Source organism: Aureobasidium namibiae (assembly GCF_000721765.1).
Source record: "Aureobasidium namibiae CBS 147.97 unplaced genomic scaffold scaffold_7, whole genome shotgun sequence".
Taxonomy (NCBI): Eukaryota; Fungi; Ascomycota; class Dothideomycetes; order Dothideales; family Saccotheciaceae; genus Aureobasidium; species Aureobasidium namibiae.
Window position 1 is genome coordinate 966,053 of NW_013581202.1, and position 22,154 is coordinate 988,206.

At 51.0% G+C, this 22,154-nt stretch overlaps 8 protein-coding genes across 8 annotated transcripts; 6 read left to right on the forward strand and 2 right to left on the reverse strand.

Annotated features, from left to right (window-relative positions):
• Positions 1–355: 355 nt before the first annotated feature.
• M436DRAFT_72427 (uncharacterized protein) lies at positions 356–2,216 on the forward strand (the record flags this gene model as incomplete). Its single annotated transcript, XM_013572778.1, has 3 exons — positions 356–570; positions 625–736; positions 792–2,216. 3 exons carry the CDS (start codon positions 356–358, stop codon positions 2,214–2,216), a joined length of 1,752 nt encoding a protein of 583 aa, XP_013428232.1.
• Positions 2,217–2,685: 469 nt separating this feature from the next.
• On the reverse strand, positions 2,686–4,137 carry M436DRAFT_72428 (phosphatidylinositol phospholipase C; the record flags this gene model as incomplete). The annotated part of the gene is made up of 1 exon (XM_013572779.1): positions 2,686–4,137. The coding sequence occupies one exon, from the start codon at positions 4,135–4,137 to the stop codon at positions 2,686–2,688; it is 1,452 nt and encodes a 483-aa protein (XP_013428233.1).
• A 547-nt stretch (positions 4,138–4,684) lies between these two features.
• Positions 4,685–7,820, reverse strand: M436DRAFT_63386 (P-loop containing nucleoside triphosphate hydrolase protein; the record flags this gene model as incomplete). The annotated part of the gene is made up of 3 exons (XM_013572693.1): positions 4,685–7,317; positions 7,377–7,594; positions 7,711–7,820. The coding sequence occupies 3 exons, from the start codon at positions 7,818–7,820 to the stop codon at positions 4,685–4,687; spliced, it is 2,961 nt and encodes a 986-aa protein (XP_013428147.1).
• A 985-nt stretch (positions 7,821–8,805) lies between these two features.
• On the forward strand, positions 8,806–9,790 carry M436DRAFT_45427 (uncharacterized protein; the record flags this gene model as incomplete). Its single annotated transcript, XM_013572582.1, has 2 exons — positions 8,806–9,585; positions 9,647–9,790. 2 exons carry the CDS (start codon positions 8,806–8,808, stop codon positions 9,788–9,790), a joined length of 924 nt encoding a protein of 307 aa, XP_013428036.1.
• A 1,195-nt stretch (positions 9,791–10,985) lies between these two features.
• M436DRAFT_63388 (general substrate transporter) lies at positions 10,986–12,620 on the forward strand (the record flags this gene model as incomplete). Its single annotated transcript, XM_013572694.1, has 3 exons — positions 10,986–11,052; positions 11,101–12,188; positions 12,243–12,620. The coding sequence occupies 3 exons, from the start codon at positions 10,986–10,988 to the stop codon at positions 12,618–12,620; spliced, it is 1,533 nt and encodes a 510-aa protein (XP_013428148.1).
• Positions 12,621–13,109: 489 nt separating this feature from the next.
• M436DRAFT_81461 (SAICAR synthase-like protein) lies at positions 13,110–14,227 on the forward strand (the record flags this gene model as incomplete). Its single annotated transcript, XM_013572857.1, has 2 exons — positions 13,110–13,373; positions 13,421–14,227. The coding sequence occupies 2 exons, from the start codon at positions 13,110–13,112 to the stop codon at positions 14,225–14,227; spliced, it is 1,071 nt and encodes a 356-aa protein (XP_013428311.1).
• A 1,770-nt stretch (positions 14,228–15,997) lies between these two features.
• Positions 15,998–17,065, forward strand: M436DRAFT_17381 (uncharacterized protein; the record flags this gene model as incomplete). The annotated part of the gene is made up of 3 exons (XM_013572391.1): positions 15,998–16,157; positions 16,385–16,766; positions 16,822–17,065. Coding segments are annotated over 3 exons (786 nt in total), but the record flags the coding sequence as incomplete, so codon positions are not given.
• A 1,180-nt stretch (positions 17,066–18,245) lies between these two features.
• M436DRAFT_45572 (uncharacterized protein) lies at positions 18,246–21,752 on the forward strand (the record flags this gene model as incomplete). The annotated part of the gene is made up of 9 exons (XM_013572604.1): positions 18,246–18,619; positions 18,674–18,935; positions 19,011–20,126; positions 20,238–20,463; positions 20,514–21,166; positions 21,216–21,372; positions 21,426–21,508; positions 21,560–21,613; positions 21,672–21,752. 9 exons carry the CDS (start codon positions 18,246–18,248, stop codon positions 21,750–21,752), a joined length of 3,006 nt encoding a protein of 1,001 aa, XP_013428058.1.
• Positions 21,753–22,154: the final 402 nt, after the last annotated feature.

Consider the following 22,154-nt stretch of genomic DNA (forward strand, 5'->3'; position numbering starts at 1 on the left):
AAGGAGCGAATGACTTGACGCGCTCATGCATAGGAGGGCACACGACTCGGACTCGAGCAGGACTGAGCCATATCCTCGCGTTGCAGCAGCGTTCGACGGGAAACAACGAGTGAGATTCCGAAAGAATATAGATGTCAGTTCACGTATAAGATTAAAATATAGATGGCATTTGATGGTAGGCAGAGGCAGGAACTTGGGCAAGTAAATTCCGTGGGACTGGCGTGGGTCGGGTGGCTTTTCTCCAGACTCGTGAATTGGATGGGCAAGCGCGTCGTCGCGTCCTTCACCGTTCAGCGTCAGCTCGTCGACCGAGACTGTCTGCCACCTTCGCCCAACAGACCAGTCCAACTCAGCAATGGAAGAGCATACCAACGAGACCATGGTCCAAAGAGAATCGTCGACGTCCGAGTCGCCATATGCACCCCAGCCTGAGACCGAGGCATCCCTGGTCCTGAAGGCGACGGCCAATAGTTATCCTTTTCTGGTCCACTCGACGGATACTCTGGCCAACAATCGCCCTCCCAATGTAGACAACAAGCCTTTGGCCCGACAGAAGCGAAGAAGGACAAGGTATGCACACGCTGTCGCTGCGAGAGTCGCGAGGCCCGACTAAACGCGAAATAGTCCCGACGACCAGAAGATCCTCGAGGAAGCCTATGCAAAGAACTCGAAGCCCGACAAGGCCACTCGTATGGATATCGTGAGCCGCGTTGCTTTGGGTGAGAAGGAAGTCCAGGTATCGCGACTCCAACAAAGTCTATATTACGCGTCAAATTAACACCCACGTCTAGATTTGGTTCCAGAATCGTCGCCAGAGCTCGCGTAGAAAGTCCAAGCCTCTGGACCCTCGCGAAATGCCCAACTTCAACTCGTTATACTCGTCTCCGCTCGACACCCAAACGGCAGATCACCACGAAGACACGTCTATAAGCCAGGATAACGCGGCACACGTTACCGAGTCGGCCTCAATATCTCAAGACAAGGCTGCTCCGTCTGCCCCCCCGAATGTCTCGGCTTCCTTCGTCGAGGTACCCAGTTCACAACCGGAACCGGCCTCCCAGGACTCGGCATCAAAGCCTGGCTACTTGTCTAACAGACGCAACAATGCCTCATTCACCGCCATCGACTCGCAGGAAGCACAACCAGACAGCCAGGAGCCACCGGCCAAACGTCTCAGAAAGTCCGACTCGAGGATCCGCCTGTCCATGACGGCAGATGGTGTTGCTCGTGTCATGGAGGGAGACGACCTCACATCGTCACCTCCTCGCAAGCTTCCTCCCCCTGTATCCACAACCTTCGACGAGCCTGCCAGCCAGTCGAATGATCTATATCGTACCAACAGCCAGGTCAGTCTGTGTGATACACCAGGCAGCCAAGAAGGTGGTACCAGTCTCCGCCGGAAACCGAGTGGACGCTCTCGTGATTCACGCGTATGGTCATTTTTTGCCGATCGTGGTGCTCGCAGCGAATTGGAGGATCGCGCCAACCAGGAGGCTAGCGGTGACGCAGCGGAAGCCATCTCTCTCCTACGCCAACAAGAGAAGGACCGCGCATACCAACACCCTCTGACACGCGTGCCTTCTCTGAAGCGTCTCAACCCACAAACAATCTCTAATGAGGATCGTACTGTGAAACGTCTACGACAGAGCCAGTCCTTCACCGTACCTTCCCCTTCATCTGCTCCTTCCGCCGTAGCCGCAACTCCATTCCGCCAGCCCCTCATGCAACGCTCATCCTCAGCACGTAACCTGCAATCCACCAACCGAAGGACCGTGCACCACGATATCCTAGCAAAGACTCCCAAGCTCAAACAAACACCAACCTTTGAAATCTCAGCGACCGACTCAGATAAGGAGAATTGGAGTCCTGGCGATCGCCCTTCAGCTTTCATGGATCGCCACTTTTTGGCTCAGATGGCGACTTCGCCAGCCGTTATGCCATCGACTGTCAAGCGCCCCCGTGCACTTGCAGGCTTTCACGACACACCTGCACCTCGCAGTCGTGGTAAGCACAATAGCAGAGCTCAGGTTGAACCTTTGGACGACGATGATGATGAGGACGTCATGCAATTCATGAATCAACCCAGCAGTGTTGCTAGAAAAGACAAGGCGCATCGTGCTCTTGAGAGAGACGAACGTCAGAGTTCTGAAGAGGAGGATTTGAACTGTGTTGAGGGTTTGCTCAAGTTGAGCCAGGGCAACTGGGGAAACAGATGATGACACGACTGTCTTTGTTTCTGCTTCTGTTTTAGTAATGTTCGTTGCGTTTTGCTTTTGCATGGGAACCGGCAGATGGAGAGGCATTCGATGTTGGGTGTTTCTTTTGCTTTTCTTGCTTGTGTCATGTAATGATAGTGGCCGTCTCAGCCGGTCACATGGTGTTGTTTCTTAGGTGTTGGAGTATTGGAAGAGGAGAGGATGCATGTAGGAGCGTAGCTTAGCAATACGACTGATGTCTTTTTGAAGCTTTGCAACATACCGGGTACAAGCACTTCAACGTAGAGCGGACCAGAGTAGCTAGCTAGACATACAACCAACACCACTGGACAAGTCGATTTGACATGTCAAAACGAAACATAAAATCCATATCCACTCATCTACAAACCCTTCCAGACTAAACCATTTCCGCATCCACTCATATATCAATTCATACCCAGCCTTTCGATTCGCACCTGTCTTCAACCTTTCACTGCTGCCCGCCCTTCTCCCTCAACTCCAATCTCGAATTCATACCCACAATACACCTCACCAAATCCCAATCCCCGTCCTTACCCACCCAATCCGTGACCACAATCCCCACACCGCCATCACCCTTTGCTTCATCCTCAGCCGTATCATGCTTGACGCACAAAAACTCCGTCACCGCCGGATTCAACTTCTGCGCAATCTTCTCAGGCCAACACCCCACTTTCCAGAAATTTGAGGCTGACAGGAAATTCAGGTACAAAGGGTTTGGAGGGCAAGGGTTTGCAGCATCAGTGGTGATGCCAGGAACAGGACACACCTGCGAGCCCGCGCGTTCGAAATGCTCGCAGCAGAAGTCAATCTTTTTGTTGATGTTTTCGGTCTCGAGGACTTCGCAAAAGTCTTGGACGCACACGAGACCGTGGTTGTCGCAGGGTGTGTTGTATGCCCAGTTTTGGGCATCCAGGCACCAGCCGCGACCATCGTGTTCGTGGGTCAGTGGTTCGGCGAGGGCGAAGCGTCTCATGAGTACGATCTTTCCGCGAGATTCGCCGAGAGAGGGGATACGTGGTTCGGTGAACCAGAGGGCGGGATCGTTGGCGTAGTGTTGATGAACGATGTTTGAGAGTTGTTCATCGGTTGCTTCACCGGGGCCTTCGCGTTTCAGACTCATGATGAGTGTTTCTGAAGGGTTCTCGCGCAGGAAGTCAAAGATGTCGTTGACGAGTTTGCGGAAGGGCTTGGTGCCTGTCAATGAGATTGGGAAGACGCCGTGGACGAGCGCTAGACCGTCATGATTGGGGTCTTCAGGCTTCTCGGGCTGCACGCGGATATCGAAGAAACGGACGCCATTGCGCAGCTGCTCTTTAGGAGACACAGCTTGGCAGCGCACTGAAGGCAGTGCTTTGTGATGTGTAGGACTGTTGTGGGTGCCCGGGATAGAGAGACCGGAGAGGGGCGTCGCATCTGCCATTTCCTTCATCCAGCAACTCATGTTTGCGGAAGAGTAAATGGCTAGATGGCTTTCACTGTCTACCCAAATAGCCGTGTACTGTTTCCTCGGTTCTGGATCCAGAGGAATCAATTCCTGAGATTGTCTGGTCGTGCGCGTATCAACTCTGTAGCGCTGTCCATCGAATTCAAAAGTCAATCTCAGGACATCCTTTTCAGATCTCTCAGCCGTGTTGATATCGGTCTTGTTGGTGGTGAAAGGCTCGATGCGAATAGACACGTCCTGTTGACCATAACTCTGTGCATTGACAGTGAGAGGTGCAAAACTCGGTCCCTCTTGAGGAGCACTGCCGGTCGTGTTCGAGACAACAAAATGCGTCACATTGCGAGTGATGTTGGCGAAACCTTGGGGTTGGACGTGGGGGATCTCGAAACGCTCTATCACTTTGAGCTCCAGAGGTGTCGAGCTGAGGTTACGGATTGCAAGCGGAGGAGGACCCATGATGACGGTGAGCAGTACCAAAAAGACGACAGAACAAGGTCGGATTCTCTGACAAGTCTTATGGTTCAGAGTAAAGGACAAAGGAGAGGAGCTATAATCAAGTTTCCGAGCGGCATGCCAAGTGACGGCATCATCCCGCCGCCGTTATTTTCTCCCGAAGGCGTATCATAGCGTATCATAATACGTGTCGTATAGATCTAAAAGTTCAAGCTACCAGACTTTTGAGAGAATATATGGTTGCTCATAAGATAGGGTGCTTTAATCTGACCCAGAGACTCAAACAACGGGTCTCTCACCTACGAAAGGCCAGTGCGATGAACTATAGAAATGCACAATACTTTCCGAAAAGGAATGAGATCCACAGAGAGAGGTTGTCTCGAGGCATCTCTATGGCCACATCTATATTTAGAAAGACACTGTGCATTCGAATAGTGACAAGTTTTCATCCTTCAAGATGGAGATGGTTGACTTCGATTCCCTATTTACGCTATATTTACAGAATAGCTACCAATCAGCCATACTTACCTGCGCAAAGTCTCGATGGAGATCAGGTGACAGTGTAACGACCAGTAGTAGGCGCGCGGGACTCATTCTCAGCTGCTGCGATCGTTCCTTCCTTGAGCAAACGCTGCAAGTCGCGCATGGCTTGAGTGACTTGCAGCTCAGTGTCACCCTCAACAAGAATGTACAGCTTGGGAGCATCGGTAGGACCTGGGTCTTTTCCAGCAGCATAGAAGTTGCCCTTCGAGGTGATCGAGACTCCAGTAGACTCGAGGATCTTGGCCACGTTTGTACGATTCGTGACAGCCCAGCGTGCCTTTTGAGGGAAGTCGTTGATCTCAAGTGTCGCATGGTAGGCACCAGCGTCAGGTCCTTTGTTGTCGATTGGAACACCAGGACGAGTCGCATTGCGTGCACCGAGACGAGAATTGATGTTTGCAGCAGCAGCCGCGACACGATCCAGGGGACGATTGCTTGTAGAAGGTGCAGGAATTTCAGTCTTGTGAACCTTGATGTCAGCATTGAGGTCAATGTGAGCCGGAACACCAGGGACGTTAGCATTCATAGGAGCGGGCGAGCCAGTGTTCTTGACCACATGGATCTTCTCCTCGGGTGCTTTCTTCTTGTCCTCCTCTTCGTCTTCTTCGTCTTCGCCTTCGAGCTTATGTGCTTTGCGTTCGCGCTGGCGTTCGGCTGCACGTTGTTCGTCAAAGCGCTCGATACCTCTGCCACCGAAACCGATACCGGCTCCCTTCTCCTTGCCCGCCTTTACGGCTTCGAGGAATTCTGTAGACATCTTCTGAAGATCTTCTGGCACTGGCTGGTTACTCATTTTCAAAGCCTTTACCAGATCCACTGAATATTTGGCTTGTTCAGGCGTGACAAAAGTGATGGCTGTACCCTTTTCACCAGCACGGCCGGTACGTCCACATCGATGCACGTAATCCTCCAGATGATTGGGAGAGTCATAGTTGATGACTAGCTTGAGCTGCTTGACATCAAGACCACGAGCGGCAACCGATGTGGCAACCATTACAGGCGCACCACCACTCTTGAAGTCTGAGATTGCAGCGTCGCGATCGATTTGTTCTCTTCCACCATGAATCGAGACGGTCGGGTATCCTTTCTGTTGAAGTTGGATCATCAGCTTGTCCGCGAATTCTTGACGCTCAACAAAGATCAAAGCACGAGCGTCCGCATCATTCTCGAAAAGTTCACCTAGGGCCTCAAGTGTACGATACTCTTTGGTGCTGTCGGGGCGCACTTCAATCTTTTGAGTAATGGTGTCAGCGACTGTGCTGCGACCACCAACCGTGATCTGGACCGCCTTCTGGGTAACTTTGCGAATAAGCGCTTCCATAGTACGGGGTAATGTGGCTGAGAAGAGGACAGTCTGACGGTCGGGGCGAATATTGCTAAGGACTTTCACAACCTGGGGTTCGAAACCCATGTCAAACATGCGATCAGCTTCATCAAGCACGACATAGGTGACACGACGGAGGTTGGTGACCCTCCCAGAGTTGGCAGAAAGCAAATCGACAAGACGGCCAGGAGTTGCGACGATAATCTCGGCGCCCTTCTTGAGCTCTGCGATTTGGTCCTTGATGGGTGCACCGCCATAACAGCAAGCGGCGCGAAGACCCAAGACTTTGAGATACGGTTTGCACTCACGATGGATTTGAACTGCAAGTTCACGGGTCGGAGCCATAACCAACCCAATGGGACCTTCCATGTTTTCGAGCGGACGTTGATCCTTGATGTGACGGAACATGGGTAGCAAAAAGGCTACGGTTTTGCCTGAACCCGTCTTAGCCACACCAATGACATCGCGTCCGGACATGATGGCAGGTGTTGTCTGAGATTGAATGGGAGTAGGCATCTCGAATCCGAGATCACGAATGACGTCCAGAACTTGGGTGCCTAGACCGAATTGGGCGAATTTGAGTGCGGGACGAGGAACCTTTGAACCCTGGACTTTGATATCGTCGAGTCTGAAGCGCAAGTCTCTGACTTCCTCGTCAGTCATCTGACCAATCTCCAGAGGTTCGGTGTAGAAGGCCTTGCGGAATGGCTCGTATTCGATCTTTGAGTGGTCGAGATTGGGAATTTCCTTCTTCTTTTTCTTCTGGGCCACCTGGGCAAGAATGTCATCAGCATCTTCTCCCATTGCATCCAAATCTGCAGCGTCTTGGTCACCAAAGACATCTTCGGCTTCACGAATCTTGGTCTTGGTAAACTTGCGAGTAGGCATAGGAGCTTCCTCGGCTAGACCGTTCATGAAAGCATCAAGCGGGTCGATGTCATCTTCTTCAGCCGCATTAGAGGGTTGGGCAGTTTGAATGCCCTCCATAGCGTCGTCGTCATCTACAGAAGCCTCGGCGGCTTGGGCAGCACGTCTCTCTGCGGCGAGACGTGCAGCAGAGTCGATTTCTTGATCGGATCCTGCATCAGCGATGTCGACATCGCCATCGTCATCATGAATATCATTCGGGTTAGCAAGCGCAGCATCCCCAGCATCTTCAAGATCGGGTGTAGGAAGCTTCTCTAACTTGCGACGTTCGACTTGTTCGTCGTCCATGTCGATGGCGGGTGCCGGTTGGGGAGTCGACTTTTCTTCGGTCGAAGATGCGGTAAGGCCAAAGCCCTTCTTGAGAGCGGCAGATGTAGTGGCTGTGGTTGCTATACGTAGGTTAATATCACGAGAGGCAGCAGAGAGCTGATGGGATGGGAGGACTTACTCTTGGGTTGGGTGGTGAGAGGTTTCTTGCTAAAGTCAGCCGCTTTGTTGGCAGTAAGAGGAGCCGCAGGAGCGGCGTTCTTGGACTTCCCAGGTATAGAAACATCACTCCCAAGCGCCGAAAGCTTGGCCGTGGCAGCGGCAGCCTTCTTTGCGATGGCCTTGGGATCAAACTTGCCTCCAGCAAAGCCCTTTTGAGGTTCGTCCTGGGCCACGGACCTGGGAGAGGATACAGCTGTGTCAGTAGGGGTGGCAGCATGGGTGGGTGTAGCAGGTGTGGCAGGGGACTGTGGCAGCTTCTTCTTCTCTTCTTGCTTTTTCTTCCAGGCCTCGACCTTTGCCTGACGCTCGAGCTTCTTGCGCTCCTCTTCTGCAGCCTTGTCAGCGACATGAGCCGAGGCGGAGGTGTCAGGTCTCGGGGTGGAAGCGGTGTCTCTGGTGTCATGGCGGGCAGTGCGGCTTCTGGATTCGATCGAGTCGGTGCGCCTGGGACGCTTTCTGTCACGCGAGTCGTCACGATGGTTGCGCGAATCACGAGGTCTATCTCTGCTTCGATCTCTACGATCTCTGGCGGGAGATGCTTCACGGGAACGTTTTCTGTCGCGCGGGCGATCGCTTAGTGGACGTTCTTCAAAGCGACGGTCGCGGCCCCCACGGGATGGGAGAAGGTCTCTGTCCTGGCTGTAGCGGTCTCTCTGTGCATGCGTGAGCCGGGAGAACGTGGGCGAAGGTAAGTCGCGCAGGCTTACAGGCTCTGGAGAATGGCGGCGGTAGTAGCGGTCTTCTCCTCGTCTGTCACGGCGATCGTCTCCACGGCGATCGTCTCGTCGGCGGTCATCCCTGTGATAGCGGTCGTCACGGCGAGAATCACCACTACGGCGAGGAGGGGAGCGAGGTCGTCCAGACATGATATATATCTAGTGGTTGCTGAGAGTGGATGATGAGTTCCAAACTTCCAAGTTCCCGTTGTTGGTGGGGACGGTGACAGACGGCGCGACTTCCTCCCCATGCGCCAAATTCTAGCACCACCTACTCGCTCTCACGTCATCAAACAAGCGAGGCTGGAGCCATCAAGATGCACAGAGAGTTCCAGATTGTCGCAGAGGCCACAGAGAGTCGACAACATCATGACTCTCGATAGACGCTTCCTATCTACCCAAGAGACTGCGCATTTCCTATGGCATGTGTGACATTGTTTTGCGCATGGGGAGTTTAGAGTTTCGTGACGCTGCGCTTGGCGGGAGCTCCTGCTTGTTGGTGTCAACCTCGCGCTTCCCTCGTTGTAAACACGTCCTCAATCCCCCTGTACCCGTCCTAGCATTGCTTCCCTTGGTCGCACACCTTCTGTCACGCCCTTGGCAAATCTCATCAGTTCTGTTGCTCTATCTGGTCATCACCTGTTCCGACGCGCGCAACCCGCAATCGTCACAATGCTTGCGCTCCGTCTTCCGCTCCGCTTAGCTGCCCGCGCCGCCCCCTCTCACGCCCGCCTCGCTTCCCCTATAGTCGCATCTTCCTTGTCTGCCACCAGAGAGTATCGCACCAAGGCTGACGGCTCTGCTGATACCAAGAAGCCGACTAAGAAGACCACCAAGAAATCGGCTGCCCCAATCTCCAAATCCGCCCAAAAGAAGGCCGATGCAAAGGCTGCCTACAAGCTCTTGAGTCCAGAAGAGAAGGCCGAAATCAGCGCAACAGCAAAAGAGGCAAAGAAGAAGGAAGACATCAAGCTGCTCAAGGCTCAAGCCCTTGCTCCTCCCAAGTACAGACAGGTCAACCTCTGGTCTATATACATCAAGGAGAACCTGGCCGGCAAAACCGGCAATGGCCAGGCAACCGAACACATAAAGGCTCTGGCCCAAGACTTTCGCAACATCACATCACGTGAGCGAGAACACCTCAACCACCTCATGACCGAGCACAACGCAAAGTCTCTGCGCGAGTTCCAGGAATGGCTCAACTCCCACACCCCAGCTCAGATCAAGGTTGCCAATCAAGCCCGTGCCCGCTTGCGTAAATTGGGTGCTGAAGGCAAGAAGTCTCAGTTCGCCCCCATCAAGGACGCCCGTCTGCTCAAGAGGCCATCTGGTCCCTACCTCCACTATCACATGGACCGCCTCGCTTCGGGCGATTTTCGTAATGTCTCCACTATCGACGCCTCCAAGGACATCAGTGTCGAATTCAAAGCTCTCTCCGCCAGTGAGAAGAAGGTTAGCCAAGAAGCCTCCAGACATGTGTTCCAATCGCCTTACTGACCACATCAACTCACAGAAATACGAAGACCTTGCTGCCAAGGGCCTTGAGAAATACCTGAGAGAGCACCTCGAAGTCTACGGCTATGAATCGCCCTTAGCGTCCAAACCCGCCAAGAAGGCCTTGGCCGAGGCAGACGCTGGTGTTGAGCCTTCCACATGAGTGCAACTATTTGCTATCATTCATGATGCGTAAATCACTCAGTTTGGTTAGGGACTCTCCGACTCCAATGATATCATCGTCTCTTGTCGATACCAATTGTCGACCCTCATGTTTTATATCCCTTTTCTCGAATATCTCTTCCTTCTGGTCTGGTATGTTTTGGTCGTATAAAGAGGCGCCACGGCTTGTCGGGCTATGGGCCTCATCGGGTGGATGAATGGATGGATGGGTGAGCACCAGGGGAATACAGGTCTTTCTCTCTCCAGTTCATAGGCACGCTGGGCTGTGATATTTCCTCGATCGTACAGCCAAATGGCTTGTTGTTGCGTTTGCCAGCTTTCTGTTGTTTGCTTCTTCGTACCTTTGGGTTTCACGGGAAGAATGGTCTCTTTAAGATGACGAGTATGATGGGGAGTATTAGACCCATACACAGCCAGGGCCGACCCCATGACAATGTACTCCTTTTCAACACTCCATAGAGGCAGCGAGATCTGGCGTCCTTGAAGTCAAAGGTCTTGCTTCGCGGTAGATACCACGACGCTCAGTGGTTGCATTCTATCAAGTAAACGATTCATAGTGTTGATGGTCAACCATGTGACATACCCTCGCGCATTGGGAGGCGGTCAGTCCCTTACAATGCGAGTTTAGGCAAAAGACCAACCAGAGCAAGATACTTCCTCATGCTGGAGTTTGGGTTATCAGGTGTCCTGGAAATAAACACCTCAAGGGCGGGAAGACGCGGGAGCCGAGTCAAGTTGCAGCAATCGCGAGTTCTTTCTGAACGGGTTTTGTTGTCGCGAAACTGACAAGAGATAAGCAAAACCTGCAGCAAGTCGCGAGTCCCTGCATCGCCAATTTTCAGTGCATCTGTATCACACACTGCGCTTGGCTGTGAGAATCTCCTGTTTTTTGCTCAGAGCCGTTGTGTATAGACTTCTCGTGTTGATGCTGCAAAGTCAAGATACACGAGCATCTCTTCGATCTCAATGTGATGCGCCCTGCCCCGCAGCCTCAAAGGATGCAGTGACAGATCAGGTGGGCTGGGTGGCTGCACGCGCTACGTCAGTACTTTGATCAATCTTGAACAAAATCGCTGGACAATCCACCCGAACTAGAATCCTCGCATCTTTCAACTGTCTCTTCGACAAAGCTTAATTTGACAGCTCTGTGTTTTTGGGAGAATCAGACCGTCAAGATGGACAAGGTTACTCAAGTTGTCGTCTTCTCGTCAACGGCAATCGCCCTTTATGGTTACGATCAGGGTATGAAGCTTGACCGCTAGAATTGAACTGGTACTGACAGTCCTGTAGGCATGATGAGTCTGATCAACACGAACGAAGACTATCTCAGCACAATGGGTCTTCCTGAGGAGAGTCCTATCGTCGGCCTCATTGTAGCCTTGTATTACCTGGGTACTGCTGTCGGAGCTGTCATCTTCTCCTTCCTGGCCGATCGTTTCGGTAGAAAGCCTGCGCTTTTTGGATGCCTCGCCATGTCCTCCCTCGGAAACCTCATCATGTTCGTTGCTGGTCTCAAGTTCTCCAAGGGAGCCATCATCGTCATGATCGCCGGCAGAGTGGTGATGGGACTGGGTGTAGGCGGTGTTGATGCCGTGGTTCCAGTTTACAGTTCCGAGCTCTCCGAGGATGAGGCTCGTGGTAAGGCACTTGCTCAGGAGTTCCAGATGAATATTTTCGGACTCAATATGGCTTTCGCCGTGAACCTCGGGCTGACTATAGCTCTGGGCAAGTCCAACCAGTGGGCCTGGAGACTTCCCATCATCATCATGCAGGTTTACCCTGTCCTTTTGATGGCTTTCATTGGCATTCTTCCCGAGTCTCCAAGATGGCTCGTCTCTCACGACCGCAAGGATGATGCAAAGGCAGCTCTTGTTACAATCTACGGAGAAGACCAGGCTGGAGAGACTTTGGACAACCTCATTGAGTCCAACGACAACGAGTCATCCAAGAACGTCACCTACACTGACATGCTTACCCCAGGACACGCTCAGTTCCACCCAACAATGATAACTGTCATGGGACAGATCAATCAGGCTCTTACTGGGTATGGAGCTGTCTCGGTCTACGGCCCTCAAATCTTTGAGCTGCTTGGATTTGACACCCGCATGTCTGAGTATCTGACCCAGGGCAACTACGTGTCTTACTTCATCCTGATGACATTTGCATGGCTCTTGGTTGATGCCGTGGGTCGCCGTAAGGTGTTGCTCGGTGGATCTATCGTCTTGACAGTCTGCTTCTTCTTGCTTACCTTGTTCGGAGGCCTGGCATTCAACGCTGACGATTTGGGTATTCCGGAAGTAGCTGTTGCTATTCCGGGTATTGTTGCCCTCTATGTTGCTACTGGAGCATTCGGTATCGGTTGGCTTGCAACTATCTGGGTAAGTTTGGCCATGAAACATGATTTTCTGTCTCAACATACTAACCCATCATAGCTGATCCCCACGGAAATCTTCCCTACTACCGCAAGAGCCCAAGGTACTGCCGTCAGCGTAGTTGTCTGGGGTTTGGCCAACTTTGCTGTTACCCTCCTGACACCGATTCTCTTCAACAACCTCAACTACTGGCTCTTCCTCGTCTTCGCATTCTCGAACATGTTCGCCGGAGTCTGGACTTACTTCTACCAGCCCGAGTCCGGTGGTCGCAGCTTCGAAGACAACCAGGTCTTCTTCGAAGAAGCCAAGAAGGCTGGCACTTGGAGAGTTGGTGCCGTCAAGGATGGTGAATTCAAGAAGATGCCTTACGGCAACTCTGACCGTGATAGTGAGAACACGCCTTTGCTCAGAAGAGTGAGGGATCAAGTTTCGGCTTAAGTCTGCGTAGGCAGAACGAATATTGTTACGGATATTGATGAGAAAATGACGATATAGTTATGGATTAACGATCGAGAGGTAGTATATAGAGATGTCGTAGAATTAGCAGAAAGTAGATAGGTCGGTGTAAAAAGTCGGTGTGTAAAAACTCAAAAGCGCCATCATCGAAGTGGATGTCTGATAGATCGAGAGCAGTCAGAGGGTGTACCTCCACAAGACCTCTAGCTATGTAGAACCATTATCTCATTTGGTAGCTCACCACACAACTCTATGTTGCATATTCTCGTAGCCTATATCTGTAAAGGAAGCAACTTAACGTTCCATCGCAAATGTTAGACGTCCATCGTGATGAGAGGTGAGAGTGAGATAGATGTGTTGGTTTGAGTAGCGCGCGTGACGTCAATCAACATTGGCATTTTCAGCCATTTGGTCGTCTTCCTGTTTTCGAATCTCCTGCTTTTACATACAATCTCACATGTGCTATTCATCATGGCGCGTCAGCAGAAGATTGCGCGTTCGATAGTTTATGCGATTCTCGAGAATGATGGAGCGAAAGTGCGCTCACTTGTTTCACGAATCCTGGCGGCCATCGTATCATTCTTTGCTCTTTACCAATTGCAACTAACTAGACTTCGCAATGATCTCTTTGCGAAACTGCGCGACCAATGGCATGTCGATGATGAAGACTACAAAGATAGCATTGGGCAGAAGAATGGTCTGAAGGCAAACGGCGATATGGGTTTCTCAGGCAGCGTGAGTGGTTTGCATACATCATGCGAGCAGAAATTAACACGAGGTAGACCTTCTACACAACATCCGATGGGACCTATCTCGTCAAAAGTCTCCCCCGAGGTTTCGAACATTCCTTTTTCCGTGACGAGTTTCTGGAACCTTACTACAACCACATGATGGAACACACGATATCATTGCTCATCCGAATCACCGACTTCCTAGAGTGGTCGCGTTTCGGCATCGGCGGTCTACTCGGCACCGCTCCAACACATCACATCATCATGGAGAACCTCTTGATTGGCAAAGAAAAGGACAGCACGTCAAAGTGGGAGACCTGGGACCTCAAACCTACGTCGTACTTCTTCCCGGAGCGAGACATCGCGAATGGCAAGCTGACCTCTGACGCAACCAAAGACCGCTTAGCAGACAAGTTTGAGGACAAGATTGTCTTGACTCAGTCGCAAGCTGACGATTTCTTTGAGCAACTCTCGGTAGATACCGAATTGCTTGAACGGTGCAATGCCGTTGACTATTCGCTGTTTCTGGTCAGAATCCCGCTTACCAGTTCCGACCATTCGGCTGCACGCCAGAACCAGGAGCAAGCTATTGAACAGTCGCAGAGACCTCCATTTGTTCCTCCAACGACTTCTTGGCGCACTGGAGTGCACTCCGCTGATCAGAAGTTTGTCTTCCGTGCTGCGGTTCTTGACTTCTTCTGGGCCAAGCACAAGTTGCAACCCAAGGTCATGACATGGCTGATCAAAGCATGGAACCTGATTGACCGTCAGGGACCCATGAGCATCACCACCACTCCCGGCGAGTATCGTCAGAGGTTCCTCTCAATGTGTCATGAGATGGTCGAAATCAGGAACTGAAAGCGCTATACTTGGGCATGTGTGTTACAAATCTCGTGGGGTTGCGTAGGTGATCCTACTTTGGTTGTTGCCTAGATAGGGCTCGCCTCTTAGAAGGTCTAGCTCCTATATAAGCAAAGTTGTAAATAGGCTGTGCTCGCCCAGCATCTGTTAAGCGGCCTCTGTCCAGCTCGTCAATACTCCTGTCAAATGAAGACGGTGACTCACTGTCATCAGACCTCTATGACCGTAGAGGCGACATCAACCAATGCTTTCACCGGTAGTCTCCGCGCCGACAGTTTAACTTTAGTTGATGGTCGTACACTCGGCAACGTACAACCGAACATGATAAGAAACCTGCACTTGAAGAGCATATCCGTATACTGTTAGCTACCTATATTCGGAGCCGCAAACGACAGGTCTCAGTGGCCTCAGTGTGATGATCGGCAAACCTCCGTATCCAGGGTCCGTAGATCAAAATTCTCGGAGTAGACCCCTGCTCCCCCTCTGAACGTGTACCAAACTCTCTTTCTTGTACCAGGACCAAGCGAGAGAGAGGTGGCAGGCATCCTCCAGTCGGACTTACATGCAGCGCTCTATACGAACCTTACGCGGATAGAGACGACCAGATGTTGATAGATCCGGTGAAGAGTCGCCACCAACAAAATCATTTGCAAGAGCAGCCAACGCACAAAACATGCACTGGACACGTTTCGGAGGCTCACGTCCCCATGCGCTCCTCATGGAAACCGATAGCCGCCGCAGCTGATGTACCTCGAAATAGCGGCGGCTGGGACGGCAAGCCGCCCTTGCATACAGCTGAAGGTCGGTAAAACCAACGGCCCACAGTCTGCGACCCCAACCTGACCAACCGCCCACCGAACGGAGCTCAGAACAAGATACGCCTCGATTTTACTTGCATATAAGAGGCTTGAGTTCCAGATCTCTCGGTGAGCGCCATGCATATAGCTTGGTAGGATTGTGCCGTGCCGATGTTCCATCTGGTGTTTCTACAAGGCGATGAAATGACGACGACTGACCTGCCAAAACCAACAACATCTCTTTCAAGTTGGGATATGATGGCAAATCATCTTCAGATCGCGAGTCAGATCTATCTTCAGCCTGCGGTTTTACTAACGCGTGACAACAGAGACAAAGAAACAGAGTTGGAGCAGGCGGCTAACGATGCATGATGGCTCGCTAGCTGGATGCAATTCATGCGGAGTCGGAACGCTATCCAGGGTCTGTGGGTCTTGTTAAATGTGCTATCCAGACTTATTCAGCCTTGGTGAGCCAGATGACACTCTCTAAAGGTGGTCATCAAGCGGTCAATCAAAGTAGTATTCAAGAAAACAATGGGCGAAACCGATCACGATGAAACTTTACTGGCCAAAACCTAAGGCTGATGCATCCTTACTCGAGCATGATTAATCCACTTTTGGGCAACAGTCTCAGGCAAAAGCCTCGTACACCTTCTGGGGACGGACCTGAAACTCACAGTGTGCGGACCCGCGCTTTTCGGGGTCATCCTGTGCTCCTTCAATGCATGCAGGTTCACAGCCCCAATGGTCCAGATGATAGGCTGCTCCCACGCGGGGATGCATCCAGTTCATGTACTCTGGAGCTCTCAAACTTGGATGAGATGCTGTATAAATACCCCTCTCCTACTCGTGTGAGCCTCAGCTCCCCAAGCTTCATGAAAATCAAAGACATCTTTCTGCAATTCTCTTGAACACTTTACGACAATCTGCAACAACACAAATAACCTCCTGAATACACACTCAACCTCCAATGGCTACCGCAGACGTCCAACAGCCTGTTCAGGACAACCCTGCACCTGCGATCCCAGATTATCTCGCCGATCCAGATGCTGTGCTCAAAGACACCAACTCAAAATGGCGATATGGGAGGGCACCAGATTATTCCAAGACACGAAAAGTGTACGCAGAGTGTGAGTATTCGCCGAATTCATTGTTCTTGACCCACGCGTTGTCGCCATGTACGACCCACCTGTCAGCACCCGACAACCATGAATAGATGGGAGCACGAGATTGAGGTTATGTCTGTCGGCAAGACTCCATCCTTAAGCGTCTCCAAAATGCCATGATGGTTCAGAATGTGCCCCGCCTGTGTAACGTCAAACACCCCATTCAGGCTACAAGGCTAACAATCCCCAAGCCAAGCAGATGAACCATATAGCTGGCAGCCTCGAATCGATGGTTGAGAATCTTGTCAAGAACTGGGAAGTTGAAGCGTCCTTCAAGCCTCAACTCTCGGATTGGCGAACAGTCGACCACAGCAAGTACTCCTTTGCCATCAATGGAGGTCCAGGTCAAACAGGTGAGCATATGCTCAAGGTTGGAACATACAATGCCATTATTGCGCCAAATGAGTACTACAGTCCTGTATACTCGGATTTTGCAAGCAGCCACAAGACCTTCAAGCGTATGATGCCAACCTTTGCGTGGGAGGTGCTGGAAGTCTACAGCGGTCCGCCCAAAGTTGCCTTCAAGTGGAGACATTGGGGCACCATGAAGAATGACTATGTCGGGTTCAATGAGTAAGTCTTTATCGTGCATTCATGACTCCCAGAGCTCAAAGCTAATCTCTTACAGCAAAGGAGAGAAGGTCACAGCCAAAGCCCATGGAGGAGCTATTGACATCACCGGCATTACAACTGCTACCGTAGACGATGCAGTACGACTCCAAGATGTCAACACGTACTTCGATCCGATGGAGATGTTCCGCCAGATCGCTCCCAACGGCATTGTTAACAAACAGGTCGTCGACAGGAGAATTGATCCTTCTACTGCCCTCAATACCGAAGTTCCATCGCAGGATGGTGTGAAGCTCGCACAAGCACATAGCTCGGACCGTCCAAACGAGAGTCGACCTGCGAACACTGGTTCATCCTCGATCACTGAGAATTACAACGCTTCCACCAGTGGGACCTGCCCTGTGTCCGGTGCAAGCATGAGCGCCGCACTCTCTGCAGGTTGTCCAGTGATGAGCGCGATGCAACAGCACACCATCAGCTCCCCAGCTTCCAGCTCTGAGGGCGAATGGGAAAAGGTGCCATCCAACGACGAAGGCATCACCCGCTCAGCACAATCATCGTCAGTGACCGGAGATGTGGAGCAGAGGATGTCGGCCAGCAACCAGATCGACTACAGCAAAGATGCCGGTGTACACGATCACGTCGATGAGCATCTCGAAAGCTCGGCCGCGCAGGTGCATCCTCATCCGCACACCATGGAGCAATCAGTCAAGCCAGTGGTTGGAGATGCAGTCGTGGCTGGTTCCCAATCCGAGGAGACCAAATTGACACACGATGAGATGAGCAGTATCACTAAAGACGAGGAGCCATTGCTGATGAACAGAGAATAACATGGTTGGTACTTTCTGTTCGCAAACAGGTCGCTCACTAGTGTAATTCAGTCTCTCTGTATCTCTCTTGTTTCTCCAGAGTTCTTTTTTTGTCTGTTTCCCTTTCGGCGTTGTTTTGCAGACTCACGATCGTTCTGTATATTGTTCAGTCAAGTTGGTGTTTTCAGTGTGGTCTTTTGGAGTGTCGGGCTGTTTCCTTGATTTCGTATTGTCGTCGTCAGCGGAATCAGATAGTATAGATTAATTGATTCTGTGAACAAGCATTTTCCAGTATGGAGTCTACGAATTCAGATTGTACGCGACACTGTCCCCCTCACCAGCTAAAATCATGAATAGGTTTGTTTGTTTGTTCAAAACCTGGTTTACTCAATTGATTCGAGATGCATAATTCTTCGGTATTCGTCTGTGGGCAGCGATACCAAAGCTTAACGGTTATGTGACGTAGACCGGCCCAGACCCGAACCTTGTTTCTCCTTCACGTGTCGAACCGTGCAACAGCTTTCTCCTTCTCGTTCATGCAAAGAGCGACATTGTGGTACATACCGCTCGTCGCGCTCGGGAAAAACAGAAACAGAAAGCGCAATCAACTCTGGAATTAATCTGATGGTATAGATTTGTTGTCAGGACATCCGCGACCCCGGCCACAAGGAAAATGCCAACATTCGGCTGGCAAAGCAACGAGACTCCACACGCTCAGTTCATTCGCAATACGGACTGGAGCGCCACCGCAATAGGAGCGCCAGAAACATGGCCACAACAACTGCATCAAATGATTGATTTGATCATGCTGGATCCGACACCTAGCGCCATCATGTGGGGGGACGACCTGACCATGATCTACAATGATGGGTTCGTGGAATTCGCTGGAGAAAAACATCCGAAACTCATGGGAAACACTCCGATGGTGTCGTATGCAGAAGTTTGGGAGCCTCAATTCGCTCCGATTGTGGCGCTTGGTAGAGAACAAGGCAAGGCGACTCGCCACAAGGATGTACCTTTGTTCTTGAGACGACATGGATACACCGAGTATGTGCACACTGGAACGGCGGAAGGGGCGAATAACGTACTGACAAGAAGCAGAGAAGTGTTTGTGGACTATACATTCATACCTCTTACTGGAAACAACAAGGAAGTCGTCGGATTCTATCACACTGCAGTTGAGACCACCGACCAGAATCTGGCTAGGCGAAGGACTCAAACATTGATCGACATAGGTAATCATGCTGGTGTTGCGCGAGATATGAGGCAATACTGGGATGCGGTACTGAAAGGATTCGAGACCAACATCTGGGATATACCATATGCCATCGCTTACGAATTTCACAACGATCACGACAACGAAGTGTCTTCCACATCGGACTCGAATGGGCGCTCTGGCTCACGGACCAGATCGAATCGATCAAACTCAAATACAGAGTCTGTATCCTCCTCGGGCCGCATCACCATTCCTAGAGCGTGCAGTCTGGCTGGCGTGATTGGAAAATGTATGACCGACGTTCCGCTAGGCTTGGATGTGGCTCTCGAAGAGCCTGGCTTCCATCAAGTCGTCAAGAAGGCCATCAGCTCTGGAGAGCCGATACGTCTAGAGATTGCTCACGATATGACACCGGACTGGCTCAAGTCGGATGCCCCAGGAAGAGCTTTCGATGAGCCCATCACACATGCGGTGGTGATGCCAATACGGCCGACGACCAGAAACGACAGTGAAGGCCTGAACGCCATTGGATTTGTGATCATGGGTCTCAATCCACGCCGGGCGTATGACACCGATTATCAACGCTACACAAGACTCTGGAGTCAGCAGTTGGCCACTTCGGCCGCGTCCGTGGTTCTTCTTGAGCAAGAAAACAGGCGACGCTTGCAGCTCAAAGCTCAACTTTCCATCAACGAATTACGCTTCAGTCGTTTCGCCGAGATGTCTAACGTTGCCATGTGGATCTTGGAACCTAGTGGAAATCTGGTCTATGGCAATCAAACGTGGCACGATCAAATGGATGTGGAGGGAAACACGACCTTGCTTGATGAAGAAGGCCATCCTACCTGGTGGGATCGTATAACGGAGGAGACGAAGCCAACGCTAGTGGATGCGTGGAAATCTCTGACTGAGGATATGATTGCGACGAATGTTGAGATACGTTTGAAGCCTACCAAGAAGACGAAACAACACCGCTGGGTTCTCTCATCTGCGTTCCCCGAACTCGCAGAAGATGGTTCTCTCAAAGCAATATGGGGCTGTAATACCGACATCTCGCATCAAAAGCTAGCCGAGGATCTCAAAGAGCAGAGGTTGCTGGACGTCCTTGAAGCAAAGCGACAGAGCGAGTCGTTCATCGATACTGTATCTCACGAGATGCGAAATCCATTATCGGCTATTTTGCAGTGTGCGGATGGAGTCAACACTGCTATACTAGAAGCTCGACAATCTTCTAACAACGAGGATCATACTCAGCTGGATCGTGAAGGCTTCAATTACATTCTGGAATCTACTCAGACTATCATTCTATGTGCGCAGCATCAGAAGCGAATCATCAATGTACGTATACTCAAGGAACAGAACGACGACCTCCAGAAGTTGTCTGGAAGTTTGTCGCCGTGTCACAAGACATTGAGTGAAATAGTTCGCTGACACCATATTTCTATCTAGGATATCCTGACTCTAAGTAAACTCGATGCTAGACTTCTTGAGGTCACTCCGACAGAAGTTGATGCTGTCGAGACTGTCAAGCACGCACTCAGACTCTATCAACAAGAATGCCAGAATGCAGATGTGGAAAGTGCGATACGAGTTGACCAGTCCTATAACGCCTTGGCTGTTGATCGCGTTTACGTTGATCCGTCAAGATTGCTCCAGGTTCTAATCAACTTGCTAGGTAAGACTGATCCAAACATGTTCAGTGGTGTGACCGCTAACCATTTGCAGGTAACGCAATCAAGTTCACTCAGCACCAAGATCAGAGAAAGGTCACCGTCACTATCAGCGCATCTATCGAGAGTCCGGCGATGAAAAGTGATGGCGAACAATACTTCTTCCCAAGAGCCTCGAAGCAAGAACCTGTCTTTGGAGCCGACTGGGGAACTGGCGAAGATCTATTCCTACACTTTTCAGTCAACGATACAGGTGTTGGCTTGACAAGCGATGAGATGAAGAATCTGTTCCTTCGCTTCTCGCAGGCATCACCAAAGACTCACGTCACCTACGGTGGAAGCGGATTGGGCCTGTTCATCTGCAAAGAACTAGCCGAGCTCCAGGGTGGCCGCATTGGAGTCTCTTCTGTACCGGGCAAAGGAAGTGACTTCAAGTTCTACGTCAGAGCCCGTCGAGCCAAAACTTCCAAAAGACGAGAGACTTTCGATCTGGTAGACAGACCTGCGAAACCCTCGAAGCAGAGAAAGTCTTTTCATGAAGACCAGAAGCCTGCTGACGAAAAGACTGGCTTGCGTGTTACGCATCCTAATTACATTGCACCTCTGAACAGGAATCACTCTGCATCGCAAAATCCAGTTGTCGGGTCACCAGCCGACGCGAATACTCTGCACGTCTTGGTAGTGGAGGATAACTTGATCAACCAGAAAGTACGTATTTTAAGTCGCATGGTTTTGTTCTTTACTGACCCTTTCGCAGGTAATGGCTCAGCAGCTTAAGAAGGCAAAATGCGAGGTACACGTTGCGAATCACGGTGCAGATGCTCTGTTCTTCCTGGAAAAGACGACTTTTGCAAAAGACTGCGGGCCGTACGCGACACCGTTATCAATCATTCTCATGGATCTCGAAATGCCAGGTAGGTTAACTCCGACGTTCGGACCAGAACGAACTGTACTAACACTTCCTCAGTAATGGATGGATTGACTTGTATACGACGAATCAGGGAGTGGCAAAAGCAAGGCAAATTGACAAGACCTGTGCCGGTCATTGCGGTTAGTCAAAACTCTGCCTTTCTATGTCTCGCATACTGACACGTATGATAGGTCACAGCCAATGCTCGTAATGAACAAATCACCATGGCACAAGAAGCAGGAATGGTAAGATCGGATCACCTTGCAACCATGATCAGTTTTTGGTGTACTGACAGACCAACAGGACGACGTTGTGACGAAGCCTTTCAAGATTTCTGAACTGATACCCAAGATGCATACACTTATAGAGAAGATCTCGACTTGATGATACAGCGCAGAGCATATAACGGAGTCGCAGTCAATGTATAGTTTACACATGTGGTTTCTGGCAGCAGAATGGTTTTACCCAGTCAATCAGATACCCGACGGCACACTTGGGGCATAGAGTGGCACGCTTAGCTTTCTTGGCTTGATTTTGTTCTGATTTTAGCCCATCAGCGTACCGCATGATTTCCCATTGCGACTACTAGCAAAACCTGCACAAAGGGTTCATGAGACACCGCACAGTCCCCAGCGACACCTGGACCGGGGCGCAACCTACTGGAAACATGAATGATCCGGAGCTAGCGATATCCATGATGGATCTGATATCGAGACGGAAAAGCACGACGCTCATAGAACAAATCCAGTCTGGTCAACTGATCTGATCAGGCGAAGAAGATGATCC